This window comes from Myotis nattereri (assembly GCF_964212035.1).
Source record: "Myotis nattereri genome assembly, chromosome: 8".
Lineage (NCBI taxonomy): Eukaryota > Metazoa > Chordata > Mammalia > Chiroptera > Vespertilionidae > Myotis > Myotis nattereri.
Genome location: NC_138083.1, coordinates 38,977,579 through 38,993,476, shown reverse-complemented (window position 1 = coordinate 38,993,476; position 15,898 = coordinate 38,977,579). Strand labels below are relative to the sequence as shown.

The 15,898-nt window shown below is 54.2% G+C and overlaps 1 protein-coding gene across 1 annotated transcript in view; it reads right to left on the bottom strand.

The window, feature by feature from the left end:
- VSTM2L (V-set and transmembrane domain containing 2 like) overlaps positions 1–4,336 on the bottom strand; it is a 32,968-nt gene extending 28,632 nt beyond the window's left edge. Inside the window, exon 1 of the mRNA XM_081097604.1 lies at positions 3,948–4,336. Within this exon, the coding sequence (XP_080953730.1) occupies positions 3,948–4,068 (121 nt within the window). The 5' untranslated portion in view covers positions 4,069–4,336. The remainder of the gene's footprint in view (positions 1–3,947) is intronic.
- Positions 4,337–15,898: the final 11,562 nt, after the last annotated feature.

Sequence of the window (15,898 nt, the reverse complement as noted above, 5' to 3'; positions counted from 1 at the left end):
CCGCCAAGTCAGGATCTTTGTCTGCATTGGGGTGCATTAATAATTGAAATTGAAGGTGCTGGCCTAGGTGTGTGTGTGTGTGTGTGTGTGTGTGTGTGTGTGTGGCAGGGCGGGGTGGAAGGATGGATGTTTGTTGCAGTATAAGGCTCCCTAGGGCTCCTCTCAGGGTCCACATACCTACTCCAGCCTGGACCTCTCCCTCTCTTGCAAAACCAGACCAAACCAGCAGCTCCTGGCACTGGGCAATTTCCTGCCCCTATGTGTGAATACTTAAGGCAATGGCTCCCAAACTCCAGGCTGCAGGAGAATCATCTGGGAAGTTTATTAAAATGCAGGTTCCAGGGTTCCATAAATGATCATTTTGGCCAATGGGTCTGGGGAAACCCTGGATCTGCATTTAATAAACTCTCTTTATTCCAAGGCAGGGGGTTTGCAAAGATCCTCACAAAGACCCTCTCTGGTCCCCTCCCTTGGGCTAGTTCTGGAAGGTTACTGGAGGAGTCCAGCCCAGCAGACTTTGTCTAACTTGCCCGTAGCCTCAGCAAGATCCTGCCATCTTTCTGAGCAGCTGGTTCCTCTGGGTGGAGCCCACTGCCTTACGAGTCCTCTAGGGAGCTGGAAGCGGGTGTGCTTGGTAGGAACTGTGCAGGGGAACAAGTCTTGTCACATGACCTGCCAAGCCCACCTCAAGGCTGTCCTGAAGCAGGCAGGCCCAGACCTGCCAGGCACACCTTTATTCTAGGCACAGCCCTCCAGCTCTCTGTACAGACTCAGCGACCTTGGGCAAGTCATTGGTCCTCTCTGAACCTCAAGATCCTCTTATGCCCAGCACCAGCCTTCCGTGAATAATGTCAGCATCAGTGAGTTAACACTGGCAGGATATGGCAGCACCTAGCATACAGTAGGTGTTTCATAAATGTTAGTTCCCTTTCCTCCCACCCCGACTGTGCTCATGGCAGTGATCTAACCCTCTTTGATAAGGAAAACTCAAGATAGCTGCTATTTACTGAGCAGACACTGACGGTACCACCCCAGCCTCCAAAGTCCTGATGCCTCCCTAAAAGGCATAACCATTCATTCCCCAATTCATTCTTCATGCCTTTAGAAAGCTCTCTGTGAAGTGGGCTGAAGGGAGGTAACAAGGAGATGGGAAGCGAGACAGATGTCCTTGAGGACCCATCTGACCACAGGCGCTCCCTGTGACAAGCCCTCGGTCGGGCAGGCAGAAGGCGTTAGCTGGGCTGCCGGGCTCGGCTCAGATTGAGCTGGAGAGGTAAGCAGCCAGCAAGCAGTCAGAGTCAGTGGGCCTCTCCCCAGGAGCCCCTGCTTGCGGCCTCCGCCCCCACACCAGACATGGAGACACCTTCCTAACCCGGCCGCATTTCCTGAATCAGCTCAGGACATGCGGAGCCCAGGAATAATGAAACGATCAGGCTCCAATCTGCTAAACAGCAATTTCTGGGCTTTTTCAGCACACACAGCTTTTATCAAATTGGTATTCTCCTCCTGAACACAAATGGCTTATTAGACATGACCCACTTATTCACCGCGTCTCACTATCATTAATAACAGTTTCTTTTTGTGATTAAGTGAGTGGCTCCAAACCCTTCCTATGGTGGCGGGCGCCTGGCCCCGAAGAGGGGCAGCTGTGTGGGCTCCTTGGCAGCCACTACTTGGTGACTTTGAACCTTGCGATGCTGGGGAAAGGCAGTCTGGTCCCCGCAGAGTTGCCTGGCTTCCTCGTTTCTTGAGGGACAAAAGGAGCCCCGAAGGGGTGACTCACTTGCCCGGAGCCACATCGGCAGTGGGTGAGAAAAGTCCGCTTCCATCTAGCCCCTCCAGCCCCCCTCCTCTGGGCCACGCAGCTGACCTTTCCAGAGTTCAGAGGGACAATACAGCTGGTGGACAGAGCTGTGCCCCTAAGCACACCTGGCACCAGTGGAAAGTGCCACACAAAGGACAAATCCTGCTTCCCTACAGAGGACCGCCTCCTGAACTCAGGAGTGAGAGTGGCACCCAGATCCTTGGGGTCTGGTGCTCCAGGGACAGGTGACCATCACCCTCAGAGCCCCAGTCCTCAGATCTCTCGGGACTGCAAACTCAGGAAAGCCCTTCCTTGGAAAACCCTCCCAGAGGAAGTTTCAACCTTGCCAAGGAAATGAGCGGAGCAAGGAGGGGAGCGGAAGGAGGAATTCCCAGGTTCCCTTGAATGGGAGGGAATCTGACAGGGAGATGGATGTCCTGGAAAAAGCGCTGTCTTTTCCGGCAGACCCTGGGGCCAGTCCCAGCTCAGCCACTCATTCACTGTGTGACCTTGGGCAAGTCCCGTCTCCTCTCTGAGCCTTGGCTTCTCCATCTGTAATTGAGGATTAGAACAACCGTTCTCCTATTTACCACTGCTCCAAACAGATTAGTAGAAATTAGAGGAGGGATGTGAAGGGTGCACAAACGACACACACAGCAGTCACTGTCAAACGTGCTAAGGCAGAGAGGGTGCAGGGAGTCAGAGCTGTCAAAAAGAGAGACCCCAAGAAGAGCTTGGGAAGCCCCCACACCCTCTGGAGAATCCCACTTATCCGTCACACCCCAGTCCAGCCAAAGCGTCTCTCATCATCTACCCCCACCCCCACGCCCCCACCCGTACCAGAGCTTACTCTTTCCCATAAGAATAAATCACCCAGTTCGCTGCCTTTTGTGCAAACCTCCCCCCAGCCCTGGGCATACAGTGCCCAGCACTGGTGCTGCAGCTTCCCCCGCCAGATTGGGGGCCTCTGCAGGGACGGAGTGGATGGAGGAAGGGTCTCCATTTTACCTGCGCCCTGGTATCTCCCCCTACCCCATACAACAGCCTGGCTCACAGGGGACAGGGGCCCCCACAGCTGCCGTCTTAGATGATCTAACTCTGCTGCCAACTTGGATTCCTCTGGGGCTAGATGAGCTCTGGCACTTAGGCAACTAGTGCTGGGAATGCTTGCTCCCCAGCTCCCACGGCTGGAGTTGAGATTTCCCATATTTCAGTCCTCGGAAGCAGAGGATAATGGTGAGTCGTGGTACCCTATAGAGGGATGGCAGGGGCTTCCTGCCCACCCCCAGAGGCAGACAAAAACATCTGGTATCCTTTTCCCTCTTCTATGCCTTTGGCTGGAAGCAGCGATCCCAACTATTCCAGTGTCTTTGAGGGGCTCCCACCAAGCCTCTGTCCCTGGGATGCACCCACCCCACAGGGGCAGATGCAGCCCAGGCTCCCAGGGCTCTAGAGGCAGAGTCTCACCCTCCCCACATTTCCCAGGGCATAAGGGACAAGTGCAGAGAGGGAGGGGACAAGGGCAGCTGTGGGGTTAAACCCACAAAGGGGAAAGGCAGATGGGCAGGGAGAGGTGGGTGAGCAAAGTGTGTTCACAAGTGTGTATGTGTATTTGCCAGTATGTCTGCGGGAGGGCAGGCAAGAGTTGTGCAGAGTGTGTGAGCCCGAATGCCAGCTGGCAGGGTGTAAGCCCAGCAGCACAGTGTCTGATGGGTGTGTGTGTGTGTGTGGTGGGCATAAGTGTGAGTGCTTATGAGTGAGGAGGAGAACTGAGAAGGTGTGTGGAGATGTGTGAGGGTAGGTGTTGTGAGTGTGAGAAAGCAGTGAGTATGGCTCTTAGCTTGCCCGTGGCTGTGAATCGTGGAGATCGTGGAGGTGTGTGTATCAGCGAGAGTGGGTGTGTGTGGCGGGGGGTGGGGGGGGCCGGAGGAAGGGGCTCTCCTCAAGAGCCGGATCCCGGGTGCGCACGGGGTGGCCAGAGTGCGGGGTGGGGGGAGGAGGGCAGGTCCGTGGACCCGGCAGAGGGCGCCTCGGGACTCCCGCCACGGGGAGTGCGGGTTCGAGCCTGGGGAGCGCCAAGTTGGAGCGCGCAGCCAGGGTGGGGTTTGGTGGGGGAAGTCCGCGGGGGCGGCGACGAACTCACCGTGGCCGGAGACGTGGTTGTCCCAGGGCGCGTGGCCGGCGGGCCGCGTGGCGCCGCCGAGTTGCAGGAAAAGTGCCAGGTAGTGGAGGGCGCCCAGCGCCACCGCGAGCGGGGCTCCCATGGTGCGCGCTCGGGCCAGGGGCGCCGCCGCCTCACATCGGGGCTCAGGAGACCGCAGACCCTGCGCCCGCCGTCCCCTGCCGGATGCGGCCTGGCTGCCCGGCTACAACCTCTGCCCCTTGCCCGCTGAACCCGGCCCGACCCGGCTCCAGCCCTCGCCGGGCTCCGGCCCAGCCCCAGCTGCTGGTAGCGAGCGCACGCCCAACCGGCCGCCTCCGACTGCGGGACTCTTCCCTTCCGCGGAAGGCCACTGTGCGCGGCTTGCCGCCGCACCCCCTCCTTCCCACTCCTCCCGCCCGCCCCGAGGAGGCGGTGGCGGAGGGATCTGCCGCTTGATTTATCATCAAAGTTTTGCCCAGGCTGGAATTTTTAAAGCGGTACCCTCAACTTCCCCGCCCGAGAGCACAGGTAGGGGGCGGGATGGGGTGGAGGAAGCCACCCCAGGAACCCGGTTCCCTCAAAACATAAAACCACTGGCTTCAGAAGCAGAAATACTATCCAGCGGGATAAGAAAGGAATCCAATCCACCTGCCGCCAGACCCAGCGCGCAGAGAGGGACTCCTCAACTTTGCTAGCAGGAAGGTGCCGGGTCAGGGGGGCAGGTCGGGGTGGAGGTGACAGTGAGGAGGGTAGAAATCAGGGCTAGAGCCCAAGGGACCTGGTTATAGTCCTGCCGCAGCCTTTGGAATCCTGTGTGATCATGTCCGGGTGTCCACCCCTGTCTGAATCGCTTGGTCTTCATCTGAGTCATGGAAATAATAGCTACCTCCAGAGGTCGTGGTGAGGATTTACGAAAACGTGTGTCTAAAGCACTTAGCATAACGCCACCGTCATGGTAGGAGCTCAAGAGTTATTATTGTTGTTGTTCCACTCCCTGGGACTCAGTTTTCGTGTCTGTATAATGGGAGTGAGGTGGGCTAGCTGCTGGGGCTCCTTCTAACGGAGTTGCTGGACTCCGTGCAGTGGACTGGATCACTCCCTTCTGGACTCTGGGGCTCCCTTCCTAGCACGACCGGCCTAATGGAATATTAGGGCGGGGGGAGGGGATAGCTAGCGAAGCCACGCTCATTAACAAGAGCAGGAATCCAACTAGATCCTCTGATCCCTTCCCTGACGGGTTTGCTGGGGCTGTTGGGAGAGACTTTCAGTACAGACACAAGGGTGGACTATGGCCCCATCTAAACGATGAGGAAGCACATTAAATTAGAGAAGTGTCTCCTCCGAGGTCCCACGGTGAGTCTGGGGCGAGGTCGCTGACGACCAGGTAGGTCCCTCCTTCTCTCATCCTTTGTCCTTTTCCAGGCGGCTCTGCTGAGGTTTCAGCACCACGGAGAGGATAGCGCCAACCCGGCAACCAGCCTCTTTAGGCCTCACGGACTGTACTGCGCCTCGGCCCGCTCTTAGACGCGAGAATTCAGCACCGTGGACAGAGCTAGCGATTTCCCCACCAGCCCTCGCGGAGTTCAGCACCGCAGATGCCCCGCACTCCCTTCCAGATCACAGGAGTATCCTGTGGATAGATAGCACTGTGGACAGCGCCCCAAGTTTGAGAATGGGGTTAGAACCCTAGGGACAGCCCCCCCACCGCTCTGTCTTTACTCTGTCCTCTCACTCTCCCTTCTAATATTAGGGCGGGCAGCACGCCGGATGGGGCCTGTGGCCGCCAGCAAGGATGCAGTTCATTCAAAACTAGCCATCCTCCTGAAGTGTCGTGCACTTCCAAGTAATGTTTCAACACAACTGACAGCCCCCACAGGACCAGCGGCGCAGCGCTGTTTCAGCACCATAGACAGATCCTGGCCCTTTTTAACCAGCTTCTGGGGCCCGCATTCACTACAGGAAATGGCCGGTTTTGTTGCTGTTGTTGTTTGTTTTTCCGAATTGATTTACTAATCGCTTCCTTCCGACACAGAAGTGTCATGGATTCTACAAAAGCGTGTTTTCATTCATTAATTCATCTGAGCCCCGCTCCCAATGCAAAGGACTCCATCGCCCCCATTATAAAGATGAAGAAACTAAGAATCTTGAAGATCACGTAGCAGTGCCGAGTCTGAAACCTAGGACTCTTTTAATTCCAGTCTGAGATCTTTCCAGAAAAAAGTGGTGGCAAAACTGGCGCTCAAATTCAGGGCTTTCTTCTCACAAACCACAGATTGGGGGTGAGGGGTGTTATCAAGAAAGAAGGCAGGAAGGGAGAGGAGATTAGAAAAGAGAAGAGAAAACAAGTGGTTGCCTGGGGGCTGCAGAGGAAGGAGGCCGGGAACACTGCTGCTCTGCCAGTAACCCACCGGCTGACCTTCAGGAGTCCTTTCTCCTCACAGTCTGGGACAGGGCTAAACCCAGTAACCTCTAAGATTCCTTCAAGGACAGACCTCCAGGGATTTTATGACTTTGAAAAGGCTCATGCTGTGATGGCTTGGCTCAAAACCCTCCAATGGCCTTGTTTATTTGAGAAATCCTGACTTCTTTAGTTTGCATTCAAGGTTCCAGCCTCACCTCCTGAATATACCTTCTGCTCCAGGCACAATTCCCTCCATGTTCCCTCCCTGAACATGCCCTAACTTCAGCATGTCCTTACCCTTCCCGGTGCTTCCCCTCTGCTTGCATGCATGCCTTCTCTCCTATCTAGCTGAGTCCCCATTGGCCACGGTCCAGCCTGAGTCTTTCACAGAAAGTAATGCCTGCTGCCTTCTCCTAGTCCCCAGGCCTCTATTGGTCCATCGCTGTCTACCCAGCACTATGCTAAGAACTTTTATTATCTCACTTATACTTCAGAACAACCAGGTCATATAGAGTAGAATAGTGTGATTATAAGTGTGGACTCTAGTTTTAAATCCTGCCACTTGCTAGCTATATGACCTTAGACAAGTTACTTCTCCTTTCTGTGCCTGAGCTTGTCATCTGTAAAACTGAGATAATAATGCCTCTGTCGCATGATTGTTATAAAGATTAAAATGACTTGCTACATGGAAAGGTCTTAGAACAGCCTGACACATAGCAAATACATGATACATGTTGGCTATTATTATTAATAGGTAAGGAAACATGCTCAGAGAGGTTAAGAATCTTATCCAATGTCACATAGCAAGACAGTTGTAGAGGCATAATATGTTTGATTGCAGGGCACATGCTCTTAGGCATAATACCTAAGCACATCTAGTTCAATGTACCCCTTTGAAGAGTAGGAAAAGACCCAGAGAGGATGAGTGAATTCCTCAGAGTTACACAGCCAACCATGACAAAACTAGATCCAAGTCCTCTGCCTCCCAGTTCACGGCTCCCCCACTATACCATTCTGTCCCATATGCATTTCCTATGCAATTTCCTACATTGCTCTTTACAGTTTATAAAGCACATTCACATCCATGATCCAGCACAGGTTGCGCAATGAGGTGGGGCAGAAGCTAGATGTGACAGGATGAGTCCTCGGCCCATATTCCTCCCCTGTGTCATCCTGTCTCTTTTCTGCTTCACTGATCCAAGTGCCAACTGCAGGCACTGTGGAAGCTGGGAGCCTAGTGAAGGCTGGTGGTAAACACAGACTATCCTGGAAAATGGTCTCTGGGAATTCACCAAGGTGGGTGACTCTTGTCACTCATTTCACTCGGGGAACGCTCCAGGAGATAGTAAGCTTCCCGTCCCTGGCGGCAATTAAACAAGTATCCAGTGGTCTCGTGGATACCAGGAGGCAAATATCACTGCTATTTCCATTACCCAAATGAAGCTCAGAAGGCGAACATCATGTCAAGCATTTCTGTCAGGAAAGATGATCTTTTTAAAGTGCCCCCCCCCCCCCCAAGCAGGGGATCTCACACTGTCCCCTCCTCTGACCCAAGCTCCCTGGAGAGTCCACACCCTCCCCTGACTCAGGGAGGCCACCCTCCCTTCCCTCCTTGAGAGGTGTCACTTGAGCGCCACGGCTCTGTCAGTGGTAACAGCCGTAAGATTTGTCCTTTTAATCCAGAATCAATAGCAAATTTCATTTAAAAATAAATTAAACCAGGCATTGGAAATCATTCACCGTGTGGGCCAGCACCCTATATAGTGCCGTCTAAATGGCTTCCTTTTGCTCATCTATCAATGCCAAGATGGGGGAAATACCTAAGCTGCCTGATTCATGGAGAAACTACTTAAATGTATCAGCCCCTAACAATGAGCAATGTGAGCCCAGAGTTGCACCTTTTAACACACCAATAACATGTGGAGCACGGCTTCATAGGAGCTTATCAGAGACCCCTCGGTCACTGGCTTCGAAGGAACCCATTTATAAGGGGGAACAATGGCTTCAGTATGTAGCTGCCTAATTTCCAGAATGTATTACTGAGCTCAGAGGAGCAATGGAATCCTATTAAACTCTTATCTGCCATGGGAGGGCTGAAACCAGCCGGGGAAGCCAGACTTGGTATAGACCTGCCCGGAAAACACCAGAGCTGACCCTGGGAGGTGGGGGAACAAGCCCAGAGGGGGCAGGCAGGCGGGGCCCAGATGTCTGAAAATATGTGCATTAATAGAGCTCCAGTTTCCAGCGATTACGTTTACATCAGTGAATAAAACTTGGCAATAAAACATCGGAGTGCGTCTCAGACAGCATTTCCTTTTACAGCCTGGTGTATTTCACTCATTATAACAGGAGGCAAGGAGCTTGAGGTGTCCCCATTTCTCCCCCTTTAATTAAATTTCCTAAATTACTGCCCAAGATTTGGATAAAGGGAGAGACTTATGGCTCTGCTAATCGCCATCTCGGTTCCCGCCCCAGCACTGTGGTGGCCCTGACTGTACCAGTTCCGATATTATTAAAGTGAAATACTGTGGGCATTGCCTGCCAGGGCTCTGGTTTGTAAAAGGAGATGCAACCTCAGGAGAAAAATTGGCTCAGGTTCAGGAAGGAGGCTTGGGTTCTAGGGCTGGGTTGCCATCACCTCGCTGTGTGACCTAGTTCGATGTACCCTCTTTGCAGCTTAGGAAATGAAGACCCGGAGAGGACGAGTGAATTCTCTGAGCCACACAGGCTTCCCTATTTCCCCAAATATCCATCTGAGGCTGTTGGAATTGATTTGGGGCTGGGGCAGCCCTTGAATGCACGTGGAAGTGGCTAGGGGAGCGTTGAAAAGTATTAATGCTCAGGCCACACCCCAGAAATTCTGACACAATCTGTGTGGCTGAGGCCTAAGCTTTTAAAAATTTCCCCAGGTGATCCCAGCGCACAGCTGGGATTGAACACCACTAGTCTAGGCTCAGAATTCTGAGATGTTAGTGGACTTTAGAAGCTCTAGGAGGCCAGTGGTGCCTGCAGAGGCCAGGCCCCACCCTGGGTTATCTTTCAGCCTGTCTGGGGGAGATATCTGGGAATCTGCCAGCCCTGCATGTACCCACAGTACCCAGGTGCACCTCACGTAGGCATCCACGATGGGCCACAGTGCGGACTCCAACAGGGGGCGAGGACAGGGGCTCCTCCTCTTGGGTTCCTGGAATTGGGCCAGCCAGGGTCTTAATGAGAGACCCCCTCCCCCCCCACCCCCCACCCCCACCCCGCCCTCAGGAATCTCAGGAAACCGAGGGCAGCTCAGGAATCCGACCTGTGACCTCCCACCGGGTTTGGGACACTCCTCTCCTCTCATAACTGGTTTCTTTATCCACATCCCCCCCACAAGCTGGGCAGGAGCCCTGAGAGGCCTCTTCAGTCAGGCCCTGTCCCCGTCATATGAGCCTCCAGGTTCTGGCCCTTTCGCCCATGTGGCCCCGCTTCACGCAGACCCAGGTCCTCCATCTGCGTGGATTCTGAGCCTTCATCTGCCCTCTGCCTCCTCAGAACTCATGGGCCAATGAGGAAGCCTCTGTCCAGGCTGAGGGCTGTGCCTGGGCCAGAGGCCAGAGGCCAGGGGGAGGGGGAGGTCATTTCAGTCTGGCCCCTGCCCCTGCCCCTGCCCCTGTCAGACTTCACAGCCCCATAAAGACCCCTGGGTCACTCTGAGGTTTTTTTTCTGGGTTCTAGCCTGGGTGTGTCACACAGAGTGAAGATTTTGTTTAAAACATAGAATTTAAAATATCTGTTTTTTATTTAACAGAGAAGGATCATCACCACTGCCCCTGTTGTGTAGATAGAGAAGCTGAAGCCCAGAGAGGGGTGATGACAAGCCTAGGATCTCACAGGGAGGAGATGGCCGAGCCAGGCTCAGGACCAGGTCTCCCGACCCCGCGTGAGGTCTTCACGCCTCACTGTCTGGGGAGGGCACACAGGACCCATTGTCCCCTCTGCCGTCCAGCAGCTCTTTCAGAGACACCCCAATTCTGTGGCCTCTCAAAGGGAGCACCTCTCCAAGGTCCAAAGAATCCCTCTAGGTCTTAAACTCTCAAATTTGAACCTGAGCCCATAAACTGTGTTCTACCAAGCCCAGTGATGTGTTCATATGGCATGTATCTGTGTTGTCCCAGCAAGGAGCCTAATGATAATTCCCATCAAAGGCAATTAATTGCATCGGAGAGATGGGGTTCCTACGGCCCTTCACCCTGCAAACCGGGTGCTTATTAAACACGACGGGACAGCACGGTCTCTGCCAATTTCAAGGCTCTGCTTGTGAGAGTGTTTCTAAAATCCTGAAATGACTTTAATGGCGTGGTTAATGCCAGTCTAAATATTCTACGACTGTGAGTAATTAGCTAGACCGGCGCTGTCCAATAGAAATCAAATGCAAGCCGATGTGTAATTTTAAATTTTCTTTTTCAAGAAAAAGCAACAAGTGAAATTAATTTATTAATGTATTTCATGTAACCCGATCTACCAAGCACATTGTCATTTCAACGCATAGTCAATATAAAACATTATTCATGAGATATTTTACGTTCCTTTATGTGCCAGGTTGTCAGAATCCTTTGTGTATTCCACACTGGTGGCACATCTCAATTCAGACTGGGCACATTTCCAGTATTCAATAGTCACACGTGTTCACGACTACCAGAGTGGGCAGTGCAGATCTAGACCCTTCCAGGTGAGGCCTGGGGCTAGAATCTCCATAAATCCCACACAGGAAGAGGGAAGGGGCATCTACTGAACACTCACTGTGTGCGGGCTCTGGGATTTGTCTCCATAAATCCCCACAACAAGGCTGGGAGGTAGCGGGTATTCAACCCATCTCATAGCTGAGCCAACTGAGGCTCAGAGAGGTGAAGTGACTGGGCTGAAGTCCCACAGTGGCTAGAACCAGGGTCCGCTGCCGCAGGCCTGGCTGTCGGAGCCCTCAGGTGGAGGCTCAGGCCCGAGAGGAGCAGGGAGGGCAGCTAGGGCTGGGCCTGTCTGCAGAGCACACTCCCTCGGGAGTTATTTCCTTTTCGCTTCTTCCTCTGAGTCGCAACATCTTTTTGAGATTTCCTGCTGCAGAGCTGGTAGCACCCAGACGCAGCGGCTCTCAACCTTCCTGATGCCGCAGCCCTTTAATACAGTTCCTCATGTTGTGGTGACCCCCAACCATAAAATTATTCTCGTTGCTACTTCATAACTGTAATGTTGCTACTGTTATGAATCGTCATGTAAATATCTGATATGCAGGATGTATTTTCATTGTTGGCGACCCACAGGTTGAGAACCGCTGACCCAGAGGGTTCGCCCAGCCTCGCCCTGAGGTGTGCTGAAGATGACACAATAGGTGGCCTGTCTGTAGGGCCTCAGCATTGAATCACCAGGAGGTTCCTTTGGCTCCAAAGGTGTTGTTTGGGGCCCAGACCTCAGCAGGGTGGAGGGAAGAGGGTCAGCCCAGCCAACTCCTTCGGTTGGGGTTTGGTTTCCCTCCCCCCGTCAGGTGGACCTGGGAAACAGGCACAGCTGGCCCTCCTCAGGCCCTCTACTTGAGTTCCAGGCCACCTCTGGCAGCCACCCTCTCCTACCGCAGCTTTTCCCAACTCTAAGTTGGAGCGTGCAACTTGACCATCGCTGCAGAGCCCTCGAGTTCAATGCTCTAGAAGGAAAGGAGGGACAGTGACCTGACCAAAATACGCAGTTTCCAACAAAGAGCTTCAGGGACCTGCTAGGGTCCAACCCCAGCAGGTCCAGGGGTTCCCCAAGGTGTGGACGGAGTCGGCGAAGAAGGAACGACACAGAGGCAGCGTTCCGTTGATCAGCAGCCTAGCCAGGATCTCTAGCCAGGTTCTGGTCAGGATCTCCAGCTTAGTTCTGGTTAGGATCTCCAGAGAGGTTCTGCTTAGGATCTCCAGCCAGGTTCTGTGTCCGTGTTCTCTTGCTAGGTTCTCCAGGTTCTCCAGCCAGGTTCTGTAGCCATGTTCCCTCGCTAGGTTCTCCAGCCAGGTTCTGTCCAGGTTCTCCAGCCAGATTCAGTCACCAGGTTCTAGTCAGGTTCTCTTGCCAATTTCTGTAGTCAGGTTCAGTCCAGGATCTTTTGCCATGTTCTCTCCAGCAAAGTTCTTCTGTCTCTAGGTTCTGTGTAGGTTCTGTCTTCTAAGTTCTGTCTTCTAAGTTCTGTCTTGTTACATCTGTATTTATACCAGTTGATTCCAATCCTATCAATCTCTATTCCAAAGGTTAGGGCGTTTCTTATCTCCATTCCAGGGAGTAAAGATTATGTAGCTTAAGCATGATTGTTCATAATTAAAGTGATTAATTATCCACCTGGCACTTAGTTAAGAGGTTTTATTCCCTCCCTAACTTCAGGGGAAAATCCCTACCTGGGGAAACAACCTTTCTCAGAGACCTTAGTTGAAACACATAGTGCCAAGAAGGTGAGAAAACATATTAAGAACAGTATGCCATATATGCCAGGTCCCTTGAAACAGCAAGCATGGACCGGCTCCCGGCAGGGACCCAGGCTTTGAAACCAGAGCCGGAGCGTTAAACCCAAGAAATGACATTCTAATGGTGAGATTTCAGGCCAGGATGGAGGTGGGAAAAGGCTTGGCCAAACTGACCCAGGCTGCTGGGCCTGGGTCTTGGCAGAGAGGTTCTCCCAGGGGTCCCTACTACAGTGGCAGCATCGTTGGGTGTCCTGGGCCTCTCATATTAATAACTGATTGGCAGAATGTGGGTGGAGGTGCCAAGTAATTATATTAAAACTAGAGGCCCAGTGCATGAAAATTCATGCACTGGAGGGGGGGGTCCCTCAGCCCGGCCTGCCCCCTCTCACAGTCTGGGAGCCCTCTGCTGCTGCCACTGCTGGCAGCACAAACCTTGGCCGGCTCTGGTTACCTGAGCCTTGGGCGGCCCTGTGCAGCTGCGCAGCTGCCATCTGAGGCTTGCCTGCACCTTGGGCCGGCCCTGAGCGACTGGGGGGCTGAGGGGACTGGGGGACTCCAGAGGCAGGCATGCGCCTGCTGCCCTGGTGGGGCTGAGGGGACTGGGTGCTGCCATCTTTGAGGGCATGTCAATCAATTAGCATATTCCCTCCTTATTGGCTGTGGGTACCACCATCTTTACGATGGCATGAGGGTCAATTAGCATCTCCCCTCTTTATTAGATAGGATGGTTGGAACCTGCTCCATTCTTTCATGGTGCTCGCGGGGCCTGTAAATCATGCTGAACAGCTTAGGAGGGGATAAGTTCCCCTCTGATCCAAGACTTCTCCAGAATGCAGCACAGCATGCACGGCTTTCAGAGCCTCCCCACCCAGGGGGAAAGCAGCCTCTGGGAGCAGAAGTGGGTGTGGGATGCAGCAGGCTGAGCTGAGGCCCATGACCCTGGACCAGAAGCCTTCCCGCCCCCATGAGAAACCAGGTTAAGAGCAACAAGGCAGCTTCAGAGAGTTTGTTCCCAGGTTTGTGCACGTTTTCACTTTCCCACTTATCCACCCATCCTTCCCTCCATCCAATATTGATCATCTATCCAATATTTGCTCTTTGTTGGTGTGGTGCAGTGGTGAGAGCACACCCTAACCTGTGTGACCTTGGACAAGTCTCTTCACCTCTCTGGGCCTCGGTTTCCTCATCTGTAAAATGGGAACAAAAGCATAGCTTATCACAAAGGATTGTTGTACGAATTAAACATCCATCACTCACTGAAGCTCCTGGTGGGCGGCAAGCACGGGCCCCTCAGTAATGGAGCAGTGAATCACTGGCCACCCACTAGCCAAGGCCCCGCAGGGCCTGACTTCCTGTGTCACTGGTCTGGTTCCGTGGCCGTTCTCCAGGTGCTCCGGCCCAGGACTGGAGGAGTCTAAGGAGGAAGAGCAGCTGAGAGTCAGGTGAGGCCCAGAGCCCTCAGGAGGCTTCCAGCCCCACTGACCACCATGGGGAGCACACAGCTGAGAGCGAGGGAGGGGTGTCGGCTCTGCTCTGTCCAGCCTTGGTCTCCTCCTCCCCTGACACTGACTTGCTGACCAGGGACGGGCATCAGGAAGGAGTTTGGACCACGCGTTTCAGCCGCGTGAGTTTGTCAGCAGCTGGGAGGACCCTCAAGTCTGCTTCTGGCTCTCAGCAGCCGTGACCCTGGCCTCACTGCCTATAGACAGCTCCTCCTGAACTGCTCCTGCAGCCCAGCACACCCTCAACCCATGTTCCATCTTCCCCTTGTCTTGCCCTCCTCCAGGCTTCCCCATCTTGAGAGTAGCCCCCATGCATCCGCCTACCCTGCACCCCGGGGTCTAATCCAGCCCTGAGCGCTGCCCACTCATTTGTCCACCTCTCCCCTTGCAGGCCTGGTCTGCAGCCCCAGCTCTCACCAGCTGCAGGTTCCTCCTGTTCCCCTCTGCCCTGCCCCCGCCCCATCCCCAGGGGAGCCAGAGGGTGCGCTTTTACCAATGCAAATCCGATCATCCTCTTCTGCTTAAAACTCCAAATGGTTTCTGCTGCTTAGAATAAAATCCAAACAGCTTCCTTCTGTGACCTCCCCTCCTACTAGCTCCCCCTCACTTTCACTTCCAGCCACTTTGCCTTCTGGCGGTTTCTGGAATGTACCATGCTCCCTCCCACCAAAGCTCCCTTTGCCTGGAGTACCCTCCCCCCAGACCCGGCTCCAGCGCCACTTCCCAGAGGGGCCGCACTCCCTATCACCGGTGCTCACCCCTCACCCCTCTCCTTCGCAGCCCTGATGCCCCTGACTGGGCTGTGAGCACCTCCAGGGTGTCTGATCTCCCCCACTCTTTTGTTCTCTGAGCCCAGCACATGGGGGCCTCGTACATGTCCTTGATGGAGGAGGGAAAGAAGTAACGGAAGAAGGAACGGAGTTGTACCTCAGCCTGGGGAAGCTCTCTGTGTCTCTCTGGTGTCTCGGGCCCTCTCTGGGCCTCCATTTCCCCAGGAGAAAGAGTGAGTTGGGTGAGACCTCTAAGGCTCTTCCCAGCCTGGAGGTCTCTGCTCTGGGATGTGAAGGAGGTGGGCAAGCTGCAGAGCTGGGCCCTGAAGGTGGGGCCGGAGGGGGTGAGGCAAGGTCTGTACAAGGACACACATCCCACAGTCAGAGCTGTCCTCCCGCTGGGCAGGCTGCCCGGGGGCAAGCGGGGAGGAGGGGTGAGCTCACCATGGCTGGAGGTATGCAAGCAGGGTGCTGTAGGGAAGGACCCCGCAGTACCTGGAATCCGGAAGGCACAGGCTCCAGCGGCCAGTCGCAGCTCCGTCCTCAGCTGTGTGACCTTGGGCAAGTTGGTTCGGCTCCCTCAGGCTCCCCAAGCGCCGACTCTAGCAAACAGGCACAGGGCCGACCTTGCAAGGTTTTGAAAAGACGTGCAGGGCCCGGAGCGGTGTGTTTGATAAGCGTCAGCATCTTCCCCAGCCCAGCCCGCACTCCCAGGAGAACAATGCTGGCCAGACACAGGCCAGACTGGCTGCTTCACACCCCCCTGCCCAAGTCCAGCAAGGGCCTGGCCCCCAGCTACAGGGTTTTTTGGGTGCTTTCC